The sequence below is a fragment of the Mizuhopecten yessoensis genome, unplaced genomic scaffold (assembly GCF_002113885.1).
Source record: "Mizuhopecten yessoensis strain PY_sf001 unplaced genomic scaffold, ASM211388v2 scaffold10959, whole genome shotgun sequence".
Lineage (NCBI taxonomy): Eukaryota > Metazoa > Mollusca > Bivalvia > Pectinida > Pectinidae > Mizuhopecten > Mizuhopecten yessoensis.
This window is the reverse complement of record NW_018408807.1, coordinates 1-25,120: the sequence shown is the minus strand read 5'-3', so window position 1 is coordinate 25,120 and position 25,120 is coordinate 1. Positions and strand designations below refer to the sequence as shown.

Genomic DNA, 25,120 nt, shown 5'->3' with positions numbered 1-25,120 from the left:
TGAATCTCAGTTATTATGGTAAAATAAATAGTCTTTTTACATGTATTTTAAAAAAATTTAATGTAACATACTTTGACAGATCAACTTGATATAGTTTTATTACTGTAATGTCCACACTGACTAGAAAATCTCTACTAACTGCAAATTGTGTACGTACATGTATTGATGTGATTACTTACGATTTATTGTGACAGCAGTATTGACACTTAAAAGATGTACGCTACTTTACAGTTACTGGGACACACTTAAGATGTACGCTACTTTACAGTTACTGGGACACACTTAAGATGTATGCTACTTTACAGTTACTGGGACACACTTAAGATGTATGCTACTTTACAGTTACTGGGACACACTTAAGATGTACGCTACTTTACAGTTACTGGGACACACTTAAGATGTACGCTACTTTACAGTTACTGGGACACACTTAAGATGTATGCTACTTTACAGTTACTGGGACACACTTAAGATGTACGCTACTTTACAGTTACTGGGACACACTTAAGATGTACGCTACTTTACAGTTACTGGGACACACTTAAGATGTACGCTACTTTACAGTTACTGGGACACACTTAAGATGTACGCTACTTTACAGTTACTGGGACACACTTAAGATGTACGCTACTTTACAGTTACTGGGACACACTTAAGATGTACGCTACTTTACAGTTACTGGGACACACTTAAGATGTACGCTACTTTACAGTTACTGGGACACACTTAAGATGTACGCTACTTTACAGTTACTGGGACACACTTAAGATGTACGCTACTTTACAGTTACTGGGACACACTTAAGATGTACGCTACTTTACAGTTACTGGGACACACTTAAGATGTACGCTACTTTACAGTTACTGGGAAACAAACCTACCTTCCAAGAGAATTCCACTTTAAAGGAACATGTAAAATAAAATTTATCATTGATACATGATATTCAAATTTGACTTGATTAATCCATTAAAAACAAATTTTAAAAGCACACAAGAATTCATGCATTGATAATACATATTTTTGTTTTCTGTGAACAATGCCTGTATTGATGTACAAGATTTTATGAATTTGAAATTGAGCGTTTTAGTTCAATATTGATAGTAGTTATTTGTTGATGAGTCTCCTCACAAATACACATGAAAATTAATTTAATATATACAATGTGTAAGGTAACATTTCATCCATCGCCTCTAAGCTGCTAGGGTAGTCTGTGTCTAGTATTTCTCCATCCAATGCTCCATCATTAATATTGTAGAAATCCAGTACCTTATTAGGTACAAAATATCACATCTTTTTATTGTAATGTCAGAATCAACGATTTCTTGTATTTTCACATAAGCTCCTCTTCATGCAAACTCATTTGGTATTGATAATTATTAAAGTGTTATTTTCACTGCTGAGAAACTTATTTTCATTATAAAACCTGCTTTATCACAGATAACAATCCATGTTTAGCATATTGTATTATTATTGTGCTTGAAAATACAAAAAAAATATGTTGTGATTCAGTGTAGAAGTTTTATTTTGGTAATCTCCTGTTTTACCTACAAACATATTATTATACAAAGAATGATGGTACCAACATGTACAGCTCTAACTAGTTCAGTTGAACAAGTGGGATACTCACTCCAGTGTGTATGATGTTTACACATTATTGTAAAACTAGATTAAATCTGTTTATAAAACTTTTGTTTCACTATTGGCCATATTACTTCGTCAACATGGAGTAAGATCATCATAGTTTTGTCTGTCCAAGATTTTGTTTTTTTACTGATGATTTGTCTGAGGAAATGATTATTTGTTTGAGAAAGATGACTGATCATTTGTTTGAGGAAGATTAATTAATTGTTTGAGGTAGATAAACGATGGTTGTGTACAGCTTTTATGATGTGAATAGTTGTTTTAGACATATAGCCAGGACACTTACTCAGATATATATATGGGACACAGATTTTTTTGTACACTATCCAGGGAACAATAATTATATAAATATTTTTTATTTCTAAAACTAGTACCACAATATTTTATTTTCAGATTACTGAAACAATAGTGAGCACGTGAATTTATTTCAGTTCTGTGATACAAACCTTCATTGATGAGGTTCACCCTGTGAGAAATCCATATACAAAACAATCCACATTTTTTACGTTTATCAAATTCACATGAAAACACCAGTATGCTGTTAAACTATACTGTACAAATATCATTCTTGCATATCAAAGAATCTCATTTAGAACTATTTATCTTTTATACTGTATATACATGTACATTTTTTGCCGTATGTTGAAACTATCTGTTATGTAAATCAGTAACCTGTTGAACTTGATTTTTTGACCCTAAACTTGTCATTACCTTCAAACTCTAGATCAGATTCAATGACATGGTTATCAATGGTATACATACTTACCTGGTAAGTGTTTTCAAGGTTTTAGCAAGTTAAATGTTTGTTTGCTTAATCATATTTTTTTGTTTGATTTCAACAAAGTGGGGATCATAACAATGTTTTCATTTTTTCACCCAGTTGTGTCAGATAATGATTATTTGGTATAGAATGCAAAGGGCATTGAGTATACGTATTAGAAATGAATTATAATTGAAATTTCATTTTAGTTTTGTGAGCTATTAGTGATACTGTCATATGACTTGTCTTACAGTCCTGTGCTAGATGTTTATATATAATTGTAAGACCAAATGTAAGTTTCCTTTTACCTCTACTCCAGACTACTCCAAAAAGTCAGGTGTCGTGGCCACAGGAAGCTTACACTGTTCTAGTTTACAAAGGTATTGTTTAATGTGTATTAGGATTTTGCCAGATACATTTTTTAGTGCTGGAAATGATATTGTTTTTAATCTCAACAATGAAAATATTTTACTATAACCACTAATTGTTTGTCATTTGTAATCCTTACCAGTAATTTGTAAGTATGTTTTGTGTATTTTCCTGAATTTTGATTGAAAAATCAGCTGAACTGGTAATACTATTCAAAGTTGATTGTTAAAAAGTGAACCATCTATGCAATGAGTAGGTGTACCATTGTATTAAAACCAGGAGTTACGGTGGTGAAATGAAGATTTTAAAGAAATGTCGGTAACTTTGTCTCATTTTACTTTCACATTGGAAGCATGTTTGCAGAAGGATGTACGGGAAGCACCAACAGAATGGAGATACGATACAAGGATGTACGGGAAGCACCAATAGAACAGAGATGCAATACAAGGATGTACGGGGAGCACCAACAGAACAGAGACGATACAAGGATGTACGGTAACCACCAATAGAACAGAGATACAATACACGGATGTACGACACGCACCAACAGAAGAGATACGATACAAGGATGTCCGGGAAGCACCAACAGAACAGAGACGATACAAGGATGTACGGTGAGTACCAAGAGAACAGAGATACAATACAAGGCTGTACGGGAAGCACCAACAGACCAGATACGATACAAGGATGTAAGGGAAGCACGAACAGAACAGATACGATACAAGGATGTAAGGGAAGCACGAACAGAACAGAGATACGATGCAAGGATGTACGGGAAGCACCAACAGCCAACAGATACGATACAAGGATGTCCGGGAAGCACCAACAGAACAGAGACGATACAAGGATGTACGGTAACCACCAATAGAACAGAGATAGGATACACGGACCTACGGGAAGCACCAACAGAAAAGAGAGACGATACAAGGATGTACGGTAAGCACCAACAGAATGGAGATACGATACAAGGAAGTACGGGAAGCACCAATAGAACAGAGATACAATACAAGGATGTACGGGAAGCACCAACAGAACAGAGATATGATACAAGGGTGTATGGGAAGCACCAACAGAACAGAGATACGATACAAGGATGTACGGGAAGTACCAACAGAACAGAGATACAATACAAGGATGTATGGGAAGCACCAACAGAACAGAGATACAATACAAGGATGTACGGGAACCAATAGAACAGAGATACAATACAAGGATGTACGGGAAGTACCAACAGAACAGAGATACGATACAAGGATGTACGGGAAGCACCAACAGAACAGAGATATGATACAAGGGTGTATGGGAAGTACCAACAGAACAGAGATACAATACAAGGATGTACGGGAAGTACCAACAGAACAGAGATCCAATACAAGGATGTATGGGAAGCACCAACAGAACAGATATGATACAAGGGTGTACGGGAAGCACCAACAGAACAGAGATACGATCCAACGATGTACGGGAAGCACCAATAGAACAGAGATACGATACAAGGATGTACGGGAAGTACCAACAGAACAGATACAATACAAGAATGTACGGGAAGCACCAACAGAACAGAGATACAATACAAGGATGTACGGGAAGCACCAACAGAACAGAGAGACGATACAAGGATGTACGGGAAGCACCAACAGAACAGAGATACGATCCAACGATGTACGGGAAGCACCAATAGAACAGAGATACAATACAAGGATGTATGGGAAGTACCAACAGAACAGATACAATACAAGTATGTACGGGAAGCACCAACAGAACAGAGATACGATACAAGGATGTACGGGAAGCACCAACAGAACAGAGATACGATACAAGGATGTACGGGAAGCACCAACAGAACAGAGATACGATACAAGGATGTACGGGAAGCACCAACAGAACAGAGATACGATACAAGGATGTACGGGAAGCACCAACAGAACAGAGATACGATACAAGGATGTACGGGAAGCACCAACAGAACAGAGATACGATACAAGGATGTACGGGAAGCACCAACAGAACAGAGATNAATACAAGGATGTACAGGAAGTACCAACAGAACAGATACAATACAAGGATGTACGGGAAGTACCAACAGAACAGATACAATACAAGGATGTACGGGAAGCACCAACAGAACAGAGATACGATACAAGGATGTACGGGAAGCACCAACAGAACAGAGATACGATACAAGGATGTATGGGAAGTACCAACAGAACAGAGATACAATACAAGGATGTACAGGAAGTACCAACAGAACAGATACGATACAAGGATGTACGGGAAGTACCAACAGAACAGATACAATACAAGGCTGTACAGGAAGTACCAATAGAACAGATACGATACAAGGATTTACGGGCAGTACCAACAGAACATATACCATACAAGGATGTACGGGAAGCGCCAACAGAACAGAGAGACGATACAAGGATGTATGGGAAGTACAAACAGAACAGAGATAGGATAAAAGAATGTATGGGAAGTACTACCAGAACAGAGATACAATACAAGGCTGTACAGGAAGTACCAACAGACCAGATACAATACAAGGAGGGACAGGAAGTACCAACGGAACAGATACGATACAAGGATGTACGGGAAGTACCAACAGAACGGAGATACGATACATAAGTTGTATAGCAGAAAAACTATTCAATTTTGTTAAGTATGTGTATTGTGTATGAATTGACATGCACAATTTAGAATGAATATGAATTAAAAATTTATAATAAAAATGAAATGTTACAAACATTGTAGTTCAGCAGATCTGGTCTCAAGAGAGGATTTGGTAAAGCAATAATTCCCATAAATAACAGGCCCATATAGGTCGTCATGGACACCCAAGTGTAATTATGACCGATACACATATTTAATTTATAGTATTGCTCATGTCAGCTATTGCAATCCTTCTTCATCCTTCGTGCAAACTTTTTACATTTTTGATTTCTTCAGAACCACTGAATAAGGGGAATCGAACATATACATTTTATTGTCACCAACAGCAAGCAAAGACCATGAAAATACATGTACTTTTCAAAAATGTTCAATATTTACCAGACTTTTTACCAAAATTGTGTAACCCATGAACCTAGGGTATACTGTTTAGGCTGGGGTAAATATACAACAGGGCCAAATTATTAGTTTGAAAACTTTCTAAGAATATCGTTGGAATGGACTGTAAAATGTTATCTACAGGTGTGTTTTAAACAGAAAACGAACAGATCATCAAAAACATTTTCAAATAAAATATTGTTTATTAATAAATACATTTAGAATATATACATCACGAGGATCAACATTTAAACTGAAATACACGCACCAGCAATATAATTTACCCATATTTTTCTCCTTCTTAATGGCCTCTAATAAAATTTGTTACACTGTATTGTGAAGTTTTCTTGAATAAATATTTTCATTGCAATAAATTAAAACAAACATTTAAATTAAAAATAATATCATATACTGATTTATAGAGTTGTATATACCATGTAGTGTGATATAAACATTATATTTTCAAAAATAATTGCATTCCCCATTTTCCTGAGTATATATATGATTGAATATTCTCTAACTACAACTTACACCTATCAACATCATCATCACTGTATCTAAGGGTTTCATGTACTGTGTCATTCTCTAACTACAACTTACACCTATCAACATCATCATCACTGTATCTAAGGGTTTCATGCACTGTGTCATTCTCTAACTACAACTTACACCTATCATCAACATCATCATCACTGTATCTAAGGGTTTCATGCACTGTGTCATTCTCTAACTACAACTTACACCTATCATCAACATCATCATCACTGTATCTAAGGGTTTCATGCACTGTGTCATTCTCTAACTACAACTTACACCTATCATCAACATCATCATCACTGTATCTAAGGGTTTCATGCACTGTGTCATTCTCTAACTACAACTTACACCTATCATCAACATCATCATCACTGTATCTAAGGGTTTCATGCACTGTGTCATTCTCTAACTACAACTTACACCTATCATCAACATCATCATCACTGTATCTAAGGGTTTCATGCACTGTGTCATTCTCTAACTACAACTTACACCTATCATCAACATCATCATCACTGTATCTAAGGGTTTCATGCACTGTGTCATTCTCTAACTACAACTTACACCTATCATCAACATCATCATCACTGTATCTAAGGGTTTCATGCACTGTGTCATTCTCTAACTACAACTTACACCTATCATCAACATCATCATCACTGTATCTAAGGGTTTCATGCACTGTGTCATTCTCTAACTACAACTTACACCTATCATCAACATCATCATCACTGTATCTAAGGGTTTCATGCACTGTGTCATTCTCTAACTACAACTTACACCTATCATCAACATCATCATCACTGTATCTAAGGGTTTCATGCACTGTGTCATTCTCTAACTACAACTTACACCTATCATCAACATCATCATCACTGTATCTAAGGGTTTCATGCACTGTGTCATTCTCTAACTACAACTTACACCTATCATCAACATCATCATCACTGTATCTAAGGGTTTCATGCACTGTGTCATTCTCTAACTACAACTTACACCTATCATCAACATCATCATCACTGTATCTAAGGGTTTCATGCACTGTGTCATTCTCTAACTACAACTTACACCTATCATCAACATCATCATCACTGTATCTAAGGGTTTCATGTACTGTGTCATTCTCTAACTACAACTTACACCTATCAACATCATCATCACTGTATCTAAGGGTTTCATGTACTGTGCCATTCTCTAACTACAACTTACACCTATCATCAACATCATCACTGTATCTAAGGGTTTCAGGTACTGTGCCATATTCTATTTTGTACAGAAAAAAATATTGCCTCATATAACTTTAAAACATGGCAAGATATTTTTTTACAATAAAATAAATTGTTTGATCAATAGAAGACAACTACATGGGTAAATATTTATGAAAAAGAAAAATAATTAAAATCACCAGACAGAGATCGTATAGGGGTGAAAATATAAATGACTATCACATCTAAAAATAAAATCACCATACACATCAAATGATACATATAATAGCAATAAAACCAGACTATACTTAGCCTACTACAGTTAAATTACTTAAGTTACACTAATCTATGAAAAAACCCACAACCACTTGCCAATAATCATACTCGGAAGAACTTTGTTAATTGCTGTTGACCTTTGACCTGTGGAAGAAGTTTCCTGCGACATGTTTTGCTCTCTGTTTTCGTTTTCTTGTTGGCTCTTGGGGGAGAATCTCCTGACACAAGGGGGCGCTTCTGTCCTTTGACAGGAATCTTTTTGGTCACTTTAGTGGTTTTGTTGACTTTTGCTTTGTTGACCTTTGATTCATCCTGACCTTGACCTGATACCTCTTTGACCTCTATAGCGGTACTGGGTACATTCTCCTGATCATTGATGGTCTCTGCTATGCGATTGGCAACTCCCAGCTCCTGGTTTGTGTGTTTTCCAGGGTGTACAATGGTTTTGCTGGAATCAAAATGAAACATTTTACATACCAAGGTATTTCCTGTAGGGTTTAACTGCATCCATATAAACATGTGGAAATGGTCGTTGTTTCTTGTGAATAGATATTTAAAATATTTTAGTTTCAAGCAATCAATTATAAACAATTACATCATATCAATATTACCAAACAAGGTGTAAATCTATGTTTACAATAACTACTTGTCAGACTTGAATTACTGAAAAATTGAATTATCAACAGGTTTCCATTGTTATCAAATATATATATCTTGAACATTTTCTGACAATTAACCCTATTACAGAGACTTTCCCCATCAGTTGTACTGATTATACAAGGCATTTGGAATATATTCAGCAGGAACACATTAGAGGATCCTTAACATGAAGAGAAATGTAGAAATATTGCTTTAAATATGAAATTGTTTAATTGTATGAACGTTGTGAGGATTACTTTTGACTGAGTATATATACGTAGGGAAGAGTGTGAACTCTGTGTGAGTATAAAAACCTTGGGACGAGTGTGACCTCTGACAGTGTGAGTATACATACCTTGGGACGGGTGTGACCTCTGACTGCGAGTATACATACCTTGGGACGAGTGTGACCTCTGGCTGTGAGTATACATACCTTTGGTTGAGTGTGACCTCTGACAGTGTGAGTATACATACCTTTGGTTGAGTGTGACCTCTGACAGTGTGAGTATACATACCTGCGGACGAGTGTGACCTCTGGCTATGAGTATGCATACCTGCGGACGAGTGTGACCTCTGACTGCGAGTATACATACCTTAGGACGAGTGTGACCTCTGACAGTGTGAGTATACATACCATGGGACGTGTGTGACCTCTGACTGTGAGTATACATACCTTTGGTTGAGTGTGACCTCTGACTGAGTGAGTATACATACCTTAGGACGAGTGTTACCTCTGGCTGTGTGAGTATACATACCTTGGAACGAGTGTGACCTCTGGCTGTGAGTACACATACCTTGGAAGGAGTGTGACCTCTGACTGTGTGAGTATACATACCTTGGGACGAGTGTGACCTCGGACTGTGTGAGTATAATGTTCTGTCCCTTGATATCCTCATTATGTGTGGGGTTAGCCCAGGCCATGCAGGACTTGTATCGCTTCTGGTGGATTGGTGTCTGAAAATGAAATTCACATGACTAGTACACATGTCCAACATTTAAGACAGTTATTTGTGATAGATATACAGTATAACCTTGATGTATCACCACCCATTGTACCACCAAACTCACCTACCACCAAACTCACCTACCCCCAAACTCACCTACCACCAAACTCACATAACACCAAACTCACCTACCACCAAACTCACCTACCACCAAACTAATCTACCACCAAACTCACCTACCACCAAACTCACATACCACCAAACTCGCCTACCACCAAACTCACATACCACCATCAGTTCTATCTTAATGGATTTCCCCACACTTATATGCCATGATGTTTTGAGTACAGCCATGCAAATATCGCTTTGTTGGTCCCCGAAAACAGCCCCACTCCATCCAAGAAATTAACCTGTGTCATTGATTTCACAGTAGTGTTTTATTAGGATGTAACACAACTTGCTACCACAAATAATGAAGTTACAACAAGTCCAAGATGAGCTTGATCTTAATACCGATTTACGTTTGACTAGGAAACAGTTTATTGAAATGGTCAGATGCTTGCAACCCACTCAAGTATTGTTGGACACTTTTGATGCTGAAATTTGTTTGAAGAAATGGACTCTGATGATATTATAATAATAATAATAATTTGAGGTCCTGTAAAAACCGCTTTATCACAACCTAGTTTGTAGGTCGTCTCAAAGCAGTTCACAAGTTATTATCCATGGTTATAGGGCCTTTGCAACCAGCCATTATCTTTCTCAACTCCCTGGGGAGCATACAGCCGGAGCTGCCATTTCAACTCACAGCAAGCATTCAACACTTCCAGCACTTCCCAACCACGTACTCACTTACAGTTGAGTAGACAGGAACTAGCAGAGTAAAGTATCTTGTTCAAAGATACAACACAGTGCTGCAACGTGACTGATATCAGAATGAGATCTAATTAAATATTTCCAAACTAATTACTCTTTCAAAAATGATTGTGTATCTTAAAAACTGCAAAAACATATACAGATATGCTGGAGTTTTCAGTATTAAGTGTTGGGTATGTGTGCCAAACCAAACAAGCATTCATCCACATTTAACAGGGACAACTTATACCGCCAGCTTGTTATAACGCCAATATGTCCTTGAACAGAAGGTGGTGGTATAGTGGGGTTATACTGTACATTTACAAAAAATAAATATGAAAAAATAATCTTTTACTCTCTCAACTTAAAAATACTCTTAGCAGCAGGTCTTTTACCCTCTCAACTTTAAAGTACTCTTAGTCAGCAGGCCTTTTACCCTCTCAACTTTAAAGTACTCTTTGTCAACAGGTCTTTTACCCTCTAAACTTTAAAGTACTCTTAGCAGCAGGTCTTTTACCCTCTCAACTTTAAAGTACTCTTAGTCAACAGGTCGTTTACCCTCTCAACTTAAAAGAACTCTTAGCAGCAGGTCTTTTAGCCTCTCAACTTTTAAGTACTCTTAGCAGCAGGTCTTTTACCCTCTCAACTTTAAAGAACTCTAAGTCAACAGGTCTTTTACCCTCTCAACTTTATAGCACTCTTAGCAGCAGGTCTTTTACTCTCTCAACTTTAAAGTACTCTTAGCAGCAGGTCGTTTACCCTCTCAACTTTAAAGTACTCTTTGTCAACAGGTCGTTTACCCTCTCAACTTTTAAGTACTCTTTGTCGACAGGTATTTTACCCTCTCAACTTTAAAGTACTCTTTGTCAACAGGTTGTTTACCCTCTCAACTTTAAAGTACTCTTAGCAGCAGGTCTTTTACCCTCTCAACTTTAAAGTACTCTTAGCAGCAGGTCTTTTACCCTCTCAACTTTAAAGTACTCTTAGCAGCAGGTCTTTTACCCTCTCAACTTTAAAGTACTCTTAGCAGCAGGTCTTTTACCCTCTCAACTTTAAAGTACTCTTAGCAGCAGGTCTTTTACCCTCTCAACTTTAAAGTACTCTTAGCAGCAGGTCTTTTACCCTCTCAACTTTAAAGTACTCTTAGCAGCAGGTCTTTTACCCTCTCAACTTTAAAGTACTCTTAGCAGCAGGTCTTTTACCCTCTCAACTTTAAAGTACTCTTAGCAGCAGGTCTTTTACCCTCTCAACTTTAAAGTACTCTTAGCAGCAGGTCTTTTACCCTCTCAACTTTAAAGTACTCTTAGCAGCAGGTCTTTTACCCTCTCAACTTTAAAGTACTCTTAGCAGCAGGTCTTTTACCCTCTCAACTTTAAAGTACTCTTAGCAGCAGGTCTTTTACCCTCTCAACTTTAAAGTACTCTTAGCAGCAGGTCTTTTACCCTCTCAACTTTAAAGTACTCTTAGCAGCAGGTCTTTTACCCTCTCAACTTTAAAGTACTCTTAGCAGCAGGTCTTTTACCCTCTCAACTTTAAAGTACTCTTAGCAGCAGGTCTTTTACCCTCTCAACTTTAAAGTACTCTTAGCAGCAGGTCTTTTACCCTCTCAACTTTAAAGTACTCTTAGCAGCAGGTCTTTTACCCTCTCAACTTTAAAGTACTCTTAGCAGCAGGTCTTTTACCCTCTCAACTTTAAAGTACTCTTAGCAGCAGGTCTTTTACCCTCTCAACTTTAAAGTACTCTTAGCAGCAGGTCTTTTACCCTCTCAACTTTAAAGTACTCTTAGCAGCAGGTCTTTTACCCTCTCAACTTTAAAGTACTCTTAGCAGCAGGTCTTTTACCCTCTCAACTTTAAAGTACTCTTAGCAGCAGGTCTTTTACCCTCTCAACTTTAAAGTACTCTTAGCAGCAGGTCTTTTACCCTCTCAACTTTAAAGTACTCTTAGCAGCAGGTCTTTTACCCTCTCAACTTTAAAGTACTCTTAGCAGCAGGTCTTTTACCCTCTCAACTTTAAAGTACTCTTAGCAGCAGGTCTTTTACCCTCTCAACTTTAAAGTACTCTTAGCAGCAGGTCTTTTACCCTCTCAACTTTAAAGTACTCTTAGCAGCAGGTCTTTTACCCTCTCAACTTTAAAGTACTCTTAGCAGCAGGTCTTTTACCCTCTCAACTTTAAAGTACTCTTAGCAGCAGGTCTTTTACCCTCTCAACTTTAAAGTACTCTTAGCAGCAGGTCTTTTACCCTCTCAACTTTAAAGTACTCTTAGCAGCAGGTCTTTTACCCTCTCAACTTTAAAGTACTCTTAGCAGCAGGTCTTTTACCCTCTCAACTTTAAAGTACTCTTAGCAGCAGGTCTTTTACCCTCTCAACTTTAAAGTACTCTTAGCAGCAGGTCTTTTACCCTCTCAACTTTAAAGTACTCTTAGCAGCAGGTCTTTTACCCTCTCAACTTTAAAGTACTCTTAGCAGCAGGTCTTTTACCCTCTCAACTTTAAAGTACTCTTAGCAGCAGGTCTTTTACCCTCTCAACTTTAAAGTACTCTTAGCAGCAGGTCTTTTACCCTCTCAACTTTAAAGTACTCTTAGCAGCAGGTCTTTTACCCTCTCAACTTTAAAGTACTCTTAGCAGCAGGTCTTTTACCCTCTCAACTTTAAAGTACTCTTAGCAGCAGGTCTTTTACCCTCTCAACTTTAAAGTACTCTTAGCAGCAGGTCTTTTACCCTCTCAACTTTAAAGTACTCTTAGCAGCAGGTCTTTTACCCTCTCAACTTTAAAGTACTCTTAGCAGCAGGTCTTTTACCCTCTCAACTTTAAAGTACTCTTAGCAGCAGGTCTTTTACCCTCTCAACTTTAAAGTACTCTTAGCAGCAGGTCTTTTACCCTCTCAACTTTAAAGTACTCTTAGCAGCAGGTCTTTTACCCTCTCAACTTTAAAGTACTCTTAGCAGCAGGTCTTTTACCCTCTCAACTTTAAAGTACTCTTAGCAGCAGGTCTTTTACCCTCTCAACTTTAAAGTACTCTTAGCAGCAGGTCTTTTACCCTCTCAACTTTAAAGTACTCTTAGCAGCAGGTCTTTTACCCTCTCAACTTTAAAGTACTCTTAGCAGCAGGTCTTTTACCCTCTCAACTTTAAAGTACTCTTAGCAGCAGGTCTTTTACCCTCTCAACTTTAAAGTACTCTTAGCAGCAGGTCTTTTACCCTCTCAACTTTAAAGTACTCTTAGCAGCAGGTCTTTTACCCTCTCAACTTTAAAGTACTCTTAGCAGCAGGTCTTTTACCCTCTCAACTTTAAAGTACTCTTAGCAGCAGGTCTTTTACCCTCTCAACTTTAAAGTACTCTTAGCAGCAGGTCTTTTACCCTCTCAACTTTAAAGTACTCTTAGCAGCAGGTCTTTTACCCTCTCAACTTTAAAGTACTCTTAGCAGCAGGTCTTTTACCCTCTCAACTTTAAAGTACTCTTAGCAGCAGGTCTTTTACCCTCTCAACTTTAAAGTACTCTTAGCAGCAGGTCTTTTACCCTCTCAACTTTAAAGTACTCTTAGCAGCAGGTCTTTTACCCTCTCAACTTTAAAGTACTCTTAGCAGCAGGTCTTTTACCCTCTCAACTTTAAAGTACTCTTAGCAGCAGGTCTTTTACCCTCTCAACTTTAAAGTACTCTTAGCAGCAGGTCTTTTACCCTCTCAACTTTAAAGTACTCTTAGCAGCAGGTCTTTTACCCTCTCAACTTTAAAGTACTCTTAGCAGCAGGTCTTTTACCCTCTCAACTTTAAAGTACTCTTAGCAGCAGGTCTTTTACCCTCTCAACTTTAAAGTACTCTTAGCAGCAGGTCTTTTACCCTCTCAACTTTAAAGTACTCTTAGCAGCAGGTCTTTTACCCTCTCAACTTTAAAGTACTCTTAGCAGCAGGTCTTTTACCCTCTCAACTTTAAAGTACTCTTAGCAGCAGGTCTTTTACCCTCTCAACTTTAAAGTACTCTTAGCAGCAGGTCTTTTACCCTCTCAACTTTAAAGTACTCTTAGCAGCAGGTCTTTTACCCTCTCAACTTTAAAGTACTCTTAGCAGCAGGTCTTTTACCCTCTCAACTTTAAAGTACTCTTAGCAGCAGGTCTTTTACCCTCTCAACTTTAAAGTACTCTTAGCAGCAGGTCTTTTACCCTCTCAACTTTAAAGTACTCTTAGCAGCAGGTCTTTTACCCTCTCAACTTTAAAGTACTCTTAGCAGCAGGTCTTTTACCCTCTCAACTTTAAAGTACTCTTAGCAGCAGGTCTTTTACCCTCTCAACTTTAAAGTACTCTTAGCAGCAGGTCTTTTACCCTCTCAACTTTAAAGTACTCTTAGCAGCAGGTCTTTTACCCTCTCAACTTTAAAGTACTCTTAGCAGCAGGTCTTTTACCCTCTCAACTTTAAAGTACTCTTAGCAGCAGGTCTTTTACCCTCTCAACTTTAAAGTACTCTTAGCAGCAGGTCTTTTACCCTCTCAACTTTAAAGTACTCTTAGCAGCAGGTCTTTTACCCTCTCAACTTTAAAGTACTCTTAGCAGCAGGTCTTTTACCCTCTCAACTTTAAAGTACTCTTAGCAGCAGGTCTTTTACCCTCTCAACTTTAAAGTACTCTTAGCAGCAGGTCTTTTACCCTCTCAACTTTAAAGTACTCTTAGCAGCAGGTCTTTTACCCTCTCAACTTTAAAGTACTCTTAGCAGCAGGTCTTTTACCCTCTTAACTTTAAAGTACTCTTAGCAGCAGGTCTTTTACCCTCTCAACTTTAAAGTACTCTTTGTCAACAGGTCGTTTACCCTCTCAACTTTAAAGTACTTTTTGTCAACAGGTCTTTTACCCTCTCAACTTTAAAGTACTCTTAGTCAGCAGGTCTTTTACCCTCTCAACTTTAATAAATGCTATACTAGCCATCCAAGCCTTGCACCTTTTTAACTCTTAATTTAGCTCAATTATTCAGTAAGTCAGCCAAGCAGCAATCTAAAGGTGTGTACCTCTGATGATCGCTGAGACAGCAGGCGGTCAGACAGACTCTTATTGTACGGGTCATCAGGACTGTCAAGGTACTCATCAGGGGACCTGTACAAAATACATAGGCTTTAATGATAATACAGTTCAACTTGAAAAAAAATCTGTCAACACTGGAATTGAAATTTGATGGTCATTTATAAGATTATCACGTTGTTTCATTTTGTTTCGTGTGAAGGGAGGTTTTTCTTCAAGATTTACCAAGTATAAACACAGAATATCAAATAACATAAAATTGTAATAAACAGGATTTTGGTCTGATTAAAGGAAATGATATAGGTAAAGTTCACAGATAAATTAGCCTGACAGTATGTAGATACATACCTGAACTGAGATACATACCTGAACTGTGACAGGATACAGGGAAAGTGTACAGGTAAATTAACCTGTGTAGATACATACCTGAACTATGACATGATACAGGGGAAGTGTACAGGTAAATTTACTTGTGTAGATCTATACATACCTAAACTGTGACAGGATACAGGGAAAGTGTACAGGTAAATTTACCTGTGTACATACATACCTGAACTGTGACATAATACAGTGGAAGTATACAGGTAAATTAACCTGGGTTAATACCTGAACTGTGACATGATACAGGGGAAGTGTACAGGTAAATTAACTGGGATTAATACCTGAACTGTGACATGATACAGGAGAAGTGTACAGGTAAATTTACCTGGGTTAATACATACCTGAACTGTGACATGATACAGGGAAAGTGTACAGGAAAATTAACCTGGGTTAATACATACCTGAACTGTGACATGATACAGGGGAAGTGTACAGGTAAATTAACCTGGGTTATTACATACCTGAACTGTGACATGATACAGGGGAAGTGTACAGGTGTTCTTTGACTAGAGAATCCATCACACAGGAAGTCAAGTGTCTGCACTTTGAAATCATCCATCCCCGACACCAGTTTGTCGACAATATATCGCAGTACCTTGAGAGTGTGTCTACCCACAGCAGATCCCCCATCCCTTACAGCCTGTAAGAAAAGGATATACTTGTACACTTCAATCTGTTTAGAGATTATTTCTATAGAAACAAGTCTGACCCAGTTATCTTTTATTTATATATAAACATCAATTACACTTTGAAAAATCATGCTAACTTCGAAATTTAATGATGTATGTATGTTAAAGTCACAATTTTTTCTCCTTTACTGAACAATGAAATGATCAGACGCAGAGGTACTTATAATTTTACAAACCACATTATCAAACAACTTCAAACCAAAGTGGAATGATTCAAGGAAGACAGAGTCACATAAATACTTACTTTATCTGGGGAACTGGAGACAGATGATTCAAACATGTTAATGACACGGACCACCTCTTTTTGGAGCTTTTCACACACAGACTCAACATTGCTGATACGGAGGCGATTCTCACGACATTTGATGATCTCCTTCTTGATGATGTTTAATACTTTACGACAGGATACTCTGAAAAAATAATCACATGCCATTGGATTTTGTTCGAGTCCTCAAAGTACAAGTTTCTGTATCATCATAAATCAAATCATATGTTTATCTTTTTTCTTTTCCAGATTCACCATGGATACCGAAGGAAAAAGCACACAAACAGTTCTTTTCTAGTTTTCGTCTATATTAATGGAGCAGTTCCTTTAAATCTATCTCAAATGATAAGATCCATTCAAACCTTGAATGTGCATGTATATCATATATGGCACATGGCCCCTGTTTTGCCGAATTCCTAGATTCAGGATTATCTAGGAGTCATAACCATATAACACAAGATCATATTTGGACTACATATCTACAATTAAAAAAATATCACAGTACAAATCTAGTTACATGGTGTCCAAATGTAATTTCTAAAACAATCAAATGTAGTCTGACTAATGCAGGTTGTCCTTCAAATCAGGTTTTCAATATAAGAGTTAAATTGGCAACAACAAAGGCAGCATCTCTGAAGACATGACATTTATTTGTTAAGTGTCATTAAATATCCAATTTCACGGCTGCGACCTACCTTTTATCAGTTTCCTCCTCTATGACTGTCTGTAGTTTATGAATTAGAGAGACAAACTCGCCAAGACCCTTGACATGCTGAGCCAGGGGACTATTGGGGTCTGGGGCGTACCCCTTACCTCCAAGGCGGATCTTCATCACATAGGATACAGCGGTCTACAAAGTAACACAAAATAAGTCTACTGTATCATAGCACTGTCAAATTAAACCTCAACTGATAATGCTCTTGGATGCATACAGGAACTGTTTCAACCTAAGTCAGGTTGTATAGTGTTTAATAAGTGACAGACTGATCAAGGTTTAATATTCTGTTGTTAAAGTATTTGTTTATTTGTCTTCGGGTTCACTGTCATAAAATAGCATCATTAGATCAATATGTTTGATTATGACTGCAGAATGAGGTGTTCTCTTCCCACCCCCTCCTGTATGTGAAACAAATCTCAGACACACAAATGAGATGGGTGTAGAGTGTCCCTCTGTATGTTTGTACTGCTAAACTTGTTACAAGTTGTGAGTGATGGGTCCAGTAACACTAACCTGATACATGGTCATGTTCTTTGCCTGAGATGCATGTTTGATGTCAGTGAAAGCCTGATGAGTTAGCTCCCTTTCTGGTGTGTTGAGAGAACGAGCTAAGGCCAGCTCTGCACGAGAGTTCACCAGGAGTTCCAGGTACGACCCATACACTAGCTGTATGTAGGACTAAAATAAAACACTTCTATTTTATATTTTGTTCTATTAAAAGAACAATACAAGACAAATAGATTTTACCAAAATAAGAACTCAGATTACACAGAAGGTGAGCATTCTGTATAAATGTTATTTAAAAGAAATATCTTAACAATGTAATAAATCTATACCTCCGTCTGAGACCTTGAATGTTATAAACTGAGATGAGTCTATACCACATCAACAGACCAGAGGATTGCTTACCTCTGTGAGAGATCTGGGCTGGCCTGATGCAGGTGTAGGTTGGAAGAAGCTCTTGTCTGCACCACTTTCCCCTAGAGCCTCTTGAATAGTTACATCACTGTAGAGGACATTGATGTCATCTTCTTTAACATCTGTCCCCTCATCTATCTCCAGGGAAACCTCTAATGTGATGTTCTTTGTCAAACGCCCCTCACAAAGGTACTCAACCATTGCTCTCTACAACATATTCATATGTATAACACGATAGTTAAAATTTTGTTTTAAATGCTTATATCTTAAGAGTGGTATACTTTATTTCTACATAAAACAATACAACCACTGGTTTATCTGCAGCCTACCTCTGTTTGGTTTCTGGGAAGGCCTATGATGATGATATCTGTTACACTAAGTTCAGCCTGGAGACTTTGGTTGCTGTGACACGCCTCACACACAGCTAGTAGTACTTCACACATGTCGATGTAGTTACAGTGTTTAAGGAATGCTTGGTATTCCTGTTTTATTTCGTCTCCTACTGGGTACACTTCATCAGTCTCCATGGAGGGGAGACGACTCTGTCCAGCACACTCCTGAGCAGACTTGACTAGAGAAAGTTTGTGTTTCACTATATCTTTGTTGGCTTGTATCACAGTGCTGGTCTCCACTTCAAACTCTCCATTCCCCTAAAATGTAGACAAAGGTAAAAGTAAAGGTAGAAATTTTAAGTGTTTTTCCACATCCAAATCCAAACACATGGGCAACACAATGGCTTGGTAGTAAAGTATATTGTAACAATTGTCATTTCCTTATTAAACTGAGAATATTTTTCATAGCACTATGCTGCTTTTTATTTTTGCACATATACATACACTGAAACATAGTATATGTGGTCTTCTTTGAACGCCAAGTTAAAATCCAATGTTTTCCTGTGAAATGCCACTTGAAAACAATTCTTAAATTTCAAGTCATCAAATCAGTATCAGAAATTAAACTCTGCCAGTTACTGTCTGATCGGAACCATTTTTGAACTTGTCCGATATTTTATTGATAAATATATAAAGCAGCATAACAAAATCCATTCACTTTTACTCAAGTTATCGTGATAGCAAGATAAAAGTTAACACAGGTTGACAGAAGAAGACGGATGGCAATAGGTTATACCATGACCTATATGGTCAGGTGACCTAAATAGGCTTTAATACTATATATTACAAGTTTTAGGTTTCACCCTTTGGTATCCATGGCGATTCTATGCATTTTCCAAGCCTTTACAAAAACCAAAAAAGTGGTAATAAATAGACTGAACCAACTACCACTACTTGTCAGCTTCACCAATGATGCACCTGCTGGCTATAAACACTTGAGGTTTATACTGTACCTGCTTATTTTTCTCTGCCAGACAGAGCTGTAATGCTATTATCTGGTCTACACTGGACAGCAGCGTTGTTCGTTCATTTGGGAGAAGTCCGTATTTGCGACAGAGGGACATGTAATACTGGGCTAAATTAACAGTCCCTTCATGACCACTTCCACAGTCTACCACCACACATGATCTCGTTTCTAGGGGAAAAAAGGAATCACATGAAATGGAATGTAAATACCACAGACTTTCCTGAATAGTTTCAGTATTTCATACATAAACATTCATCAAGCTTGAAAATCATGTTTTCTTCAATATGAATGTACCTCTGCATAAGATCTTAAAATGAAAAGACTATTTCTGACAATTACCAATTAGAAGTCAAGATTTTGGTTCTACCAATCATTCATTTATTTAAATCAAATGTTATTATATATGGGGCCTTTAATTTATATCTCACCACTGTTGTCCATAAGTAAAACAAGATTATTCTGATCTACTGTTTTTTTTATAATCCTTTAAATGTCAGCACTTTGCAAATCATAAATTTGACACATTTGTATACGTAGTCAGTTGTTATCTAATGATCTATATATTCAACAATTGTCAAATTAAAAAAAAAAACGACCCCAAACAATCGCTACTTACTGCTATGGTAGTATGACCAACTTGCATTTTCTACCTAACATGTAAATTTAACAGCAGTTTTTTGCTAGGTAAATCAACCGCTGTAAAACTGGGCAAAAATATCACTGATGACATCAGTATGTACATATTTTTTCATCAATGTTGTCCACCATTAATTATCCTTTCTTTTTCCTTCAGTTTTTCAGGAATTCAACTGAGTATATTAATTATATATAAAGATAGTGTTATCTTGAATACTGTTTCACAGGAAATATATAAGATACACATATATATGTCATAAAAAACCTGGAGGTAATAAGTGTTTTTCTCCATATGTGAAAAAAGAGGGGTTGGGGTGTGATTAGAAAATTCGAAAGTGGGGATTTACTTTATACAAACCCTCATTCTGGAGAAACTGCTGATAGCTATTAATATGTAATGAATTTAACATCACACATATCTAATCCGATATTGAAAATAACATTTATATGATTATTACACTGACATACAAATTAATCAATTCATGTCCAGCTCCAACCACTTGTTGATGCAGTACACATGCTATTTGTCTGAACACAACTTTATGCAACAGTGTATCTGCAAAGTCAGATAAATTAGTGGTATATATTTCTTACACATTTCTACCCCTGTTTGTACTATAAATTAGACAATAACCTGTGTCCGAGTTACTTCTTTTAGCAAATATCTTTGTCTTCAGACAGTTGATATATTTGCTAATTGTGTCGGCGTCACAGCTGTTGAGAAAGTAGGCAACCTTGTTATCCATCACCATATCGCTGACCTTCTGGTTGCACCTGCAGGAAGCAAATATGAAGAAAAATATGAAGTCACAACTTGATCAGTTGTACAATACATGGTTAACCAACCTTTACATTATTAATTTCATGTTTCTTTCAGTAAAAACATAAATATTCATGCAAACATCAACCTTTAAGGAAGTGTGTACATGTACATACAGCCATTCTGGTGTCTGTGCATGGATCCCCGGGAGTGTAGCAAAGTTATAGACTTTTGAAAGTTTTGGGAAAACCAAGACCTTATAATTACAGAGCCAATGAACGTTAACATGAATCAAAATTTAACGAAACTTAACTGTCTATATTATTTATATTTTATGGTTCATTTTGTATATCACTAGTACTATTATGTACTATGAGTATCATATTGTATGATTTTGAACCCGTCCGATATCAGAAAAGGATTGTTCAAATTGATTATCCTGCACCGGAATAAACTTCACTTAACTTAAAGTTCGCGTGGACTTGTAGACATTAGTTGATAGATAACATACGCTGGAAGAGCTGTTTTAAAACCGAAAATAATACAACAACAAAAAAACACTTATTTTCCAACTGAGAAATGTCAATGATTTCAGTCCACAAACAAACAGACAAATACAAAAATATATTTAAATCGCCAAAAGTAAACTCCCATGAAATACTTTACTTTTCCACAAATTAATCAACGATACATTCAAAACAACAAAACAAAAATACAGGCATTCTGCCGGCATCAAAACAAATCACAGTAAAACTTACCCGTTTGAAATACAAAGCACCTGCAGACGTCAGCTGATGCTATTTTGAATTTCGAGCCAATAACAGTCTCTTAGACGCTTCCAGTCTAGATTCTTTCGTGACAAACGTTTTACTGCGAGCGATCAAACAATATATTTCGGGAGTACTAAATTCGGAAAGTGCACATTTAGCATCCAACAGAGTAAACCCACTGTGGTAATGATATGGAAGTCGTCAATATTCTCGTGCATGAAATAGTTTCATAAGCAAAATGTATTTTAGTGAATGGAAACGAAGGATTTTATGATAATAAATCGCATAGAACTATGGTCCACGTTACTTGTTTTATCAGAATTGGTTCTTGTCAGAGAAAGGGATTATTCAATGATCGAATGTTAATTATATGCACAAACAGAAAAAAACATGGCTACTACGAACACAAAACGTATTGTCTATGTTGGTAAGTTTCACTTTATTAGTGTTAATCAAATATTGAATGGTTTACAACCCATGATATTCCGGTTAAAATTATCCAAAAATGTATTGTTATTGATTTACTGCAAAGTAATTGTTTCCAGTACTGTATTGCGATGTTTATGATGAAACATGCGTTTCGCCGGTTGGCGGTAATGTATTGCATTTCACCAATTTAACTTAAAGTTAAGTAAAAAAAATATATAAGAAAACACGTTTGATAACACACAATGTCAAAATGTTACGTGAGGCCGTCTATTCTCTATTGACCTATAGATCTGAAATAGGTCTTTTGAGCTATTTTCAAGTGATTTTCTTTTCTTAAGGAAAACGATACAAAGTGGCTTTTAAAAGAAGATTATGATGATCATGATGTTGATAACAAAAGACATTAAATATGAGTATTCTTTATAAAAAAAACAATGATGCAAAAAAAAACGGAAATTTTACATTTATGAAAAATGAAAATAAACATGTATAACTGTATGCTTTTTAATTTTGTAGTCAACATTACCATAAACCTAGTCCGAATTATTCTGACGTTTTATCGACTTTTTTTATATCGGTCTGTCGTCGGTTAATCGACGACAGACCGATATAAAAAAAAGTTGATAAAACGTCAGAAGAATTCGGACTACCATAAACCTTATTTTTTTGTGCGACTTTGTTTAATTTAATGAAAATTTGACTTTGTTTAATTTAATGAAAATTGAAATCTGAGAAAAAATAGCTCAATACGGCTATAATTTATAGGTGGATATAGCTATATACCTTGTAGGTCTTTATAGCTATATAGCTCAATCGGCAGAGTGTACTGGACCTGATGACATGTACAATTATTTATAATTGACTATAAATATGATTTGAAGAGCAACAGTAACAGTATTCGGTTGTGGACTAATATTATCTGGAAATCTCTGTTGTAACAATACTAGTTTTGAAATTCATACATTATGTAAAGGGTGCCATTTAAATTTGTTTCAGTTATAACAGGAAAGAGAGTAGTGGTACGTAGTTTAACTGGGGTTTGAACCTGCAACCCCCAGCTTCCCAGTCTACAGCTCTTCTGATTGAGATAAACTTAAAGGGAAATTCCCTCTAGTTCAATTTAGCTAGAAGGCGACTGTAACCCTATGTACAATTAAAATCTGCCACAGGATATACATGTATATTCATAGCTATATCTACAGATGTATACTGACCTTATTCTTGCAGTAGTAGCTCACAAGAGCTTGCTTCCTGTTCACTTGATGCAACTTTAAATAAAGATTTTGTATCTTCTGAACAGCACATGTGAGCATTTTCAGGATTAGAAAAGACTGATCTTCTTATTAATTGAGAGTTGAATTCAAGACCTACTAACTCAAGACTAGCCAACATTCATCCAAGTTAATTGTTATACCTGGTTACAGCAATTAAGTCTGTCACTGCTATGTAACTTCAGTAGGCTCTACCATGCATTGATATGGATGAGTCCATTATGGTCTACAGTGGTTACAGCAATTAAGTCAATTTCCTTTAAATATTGATAACAGGTATGGTTCAGAGAAATGATAGTTTGGTATGATGGCTGTTTTGACAGGTAATGACACTTTGGTATGATGACTGTTTTGACAGGTAATTTGCTTTTTAAATCCATTCCGGGAGGGCTCAACTCATATTTAAGCAAAGCATGAACCAAATGTTTGCTTTTCCTAGATACAATGATGTGAAAGAGATGGTCCTCACAGTTGGACTCAAAGAGTTTGTGATAGTTAAATGTACAGATCACAGTCAGTGAACAAAATTGTCAATAATTGGATAGTGTCAGTAGTTTTTAACTGCACAATTGCAATTACAGATAGAATCATTACAGTGTTTTTGTCAGTTTGTCATATTTTTTTATCTTTTCTTTATTGGTGATATTTGCAGGTGGTCTAGCAGAGGAGGTGGATGAAAAAATTCTCCATGCAGCCTTTATACCTTTTGGTGACATCACAGACATACAGATTCCACTGGATTATGAAACAGGTGTAGTATCATGGATTGAGCTGAACTGTTTATACATTTTGTAAATAAGTCTGGTTTACTGGTCTCATGAAGTAAAAACATAATTATCACTTAGCAAAAAGAAGATGGGGTCAACACAATTGAACTTTACATAGACTGACAAGATGTTTAGTGGGCATAGTCAATTGGACCACTGTAACTTTAGCTTTCAAACACTGGTTTCTGATCATGGTCCATACAGATTTACAATCCAAAAAGAATATTAGGCTAAGCAAAATTATATGATCTGTTATATTAATTAAGGGTGACAAAAAATGTATATCAGAAAAACAAATAAGGGTAAGTAGGCATATATTTTATTTTTGAAATATTGGGTTATGACACATAGTCTTAATTTTGGGATTATGCAGGTTCCCAGATAACACAAATTTGATTCATGTAAAAATATACTCTACAGAAGATCTTGATGGAAATATACTTTATATGGATTTTCTAGGTCATACAGAGTTTAAGACTGAGTATACTTCCTTTTACCTATGTATATGAGAGTTCTCAACAGTTGAGTACATTTTAAAATTCTAAATAGCAGGGCTAGACTAGCCCTAGAGATTAGCTGTTAGTATTCTAGATGTGTCGCAGTATTTTAAAGTGTCAGTACTTTTTACTTTTTATAATAATATTAAACGAAAGTGCATCTGAACCTGATGAAGGTTGGGACATCCTACTTAAACTTGTCAGTGTAATATTTCCAATGCAACAGAATCTATGGTGTTGATTCTTCATCATTTACAATATCACATATTCTCCTGTTTGGTGGAGCTCTACTCTGATATCAACTGCCAATTCCTGTACACCATCAACAACCAATGAACCATTGTCTGTAGGACATTAGGATTCTGTGCCTTATAAACATCC

At 36.6% G+C, this 25,120-nt stretch overlaps 1 protein-coding gene and 1 long non-coding RNA gene across 2 annotated transcripts; one reads left to right on the top strand and one right to left on the bottom strand.

The window, feature by feature from the left end:
- Window positions 1–7,877: 7,877 nt before the first annotated feature.
- Window positions 7,878–21,827, bottom strand: LOC110464094 (PCNA-interacting partner-like). Its single transcript, XM_021519142.1, has 12 exons — window positions 21,764–21,827; window positions 20,880–21,019; window positions 19,596–19,777; window positions 18,580–18,900; window positions 18,242–18,457; window positions 17,846–18,010; window positions 17,310–17,464; window positions 16,594–16,759; window positions 16,122–16,300; window positions 15,270–15,354; window positions 9,308–9,426; window positions 7,878–8,281 (listed from the first exon to the last, which is right to left on the bottom strand). Exons 2-12 carry the CDS (start codon window positions 20,995–20,997, stop codon window positions 7,936–7,938), a joined length of 2,052 nt encoding a protein of 683 aa, XP_021374817.1. The 5' UTR covers window positions 20,998–21,019; window positions 21,764–21,827; the 3' UTR covers window positions 7,878–7,935.
- A 321-nt stretch (window positions 21,828–22,148) lies between these two features.
- On the top strand, window positions 22,149–24,226 carry LOC110464087. The gene is made up of 2 exons (XR_002464465.1): window positions 22,149–22,202; window positions 24,128–24,226. It is a non-coding gene; the product is annotated as an uncharacterized LOC110464087 (long non-coding RNA).
- The last annotated feature ends 894 nt before the right edge of the window (window positions 24,227–25,120 follow it).

Bases quoted from the DNA above. Each gene is read 5' to 3' on its own strand.
- LOC110464094 (XM_021519142.1), bottom strand. From the start codon at position 20,997: ATGGTGATGGATAACAAGGTTGCCTACTTTCTCAACAGCTGTGACGCC. The intron at 19,778-20,879 runs GTTATTGTCTAA...TTTTTCCCCTAG, and splicing joins AAGAAGTAACTCGGACACAG to AAACGAGATCATGTGTGGTG. The intron at 8,282-9,307 runs GTATGTATACTC...TTTTGATTCCAG, and splicing joins GAGGTCACACTCGTCCCAAG to CAAAACCATTGTACACCCTG.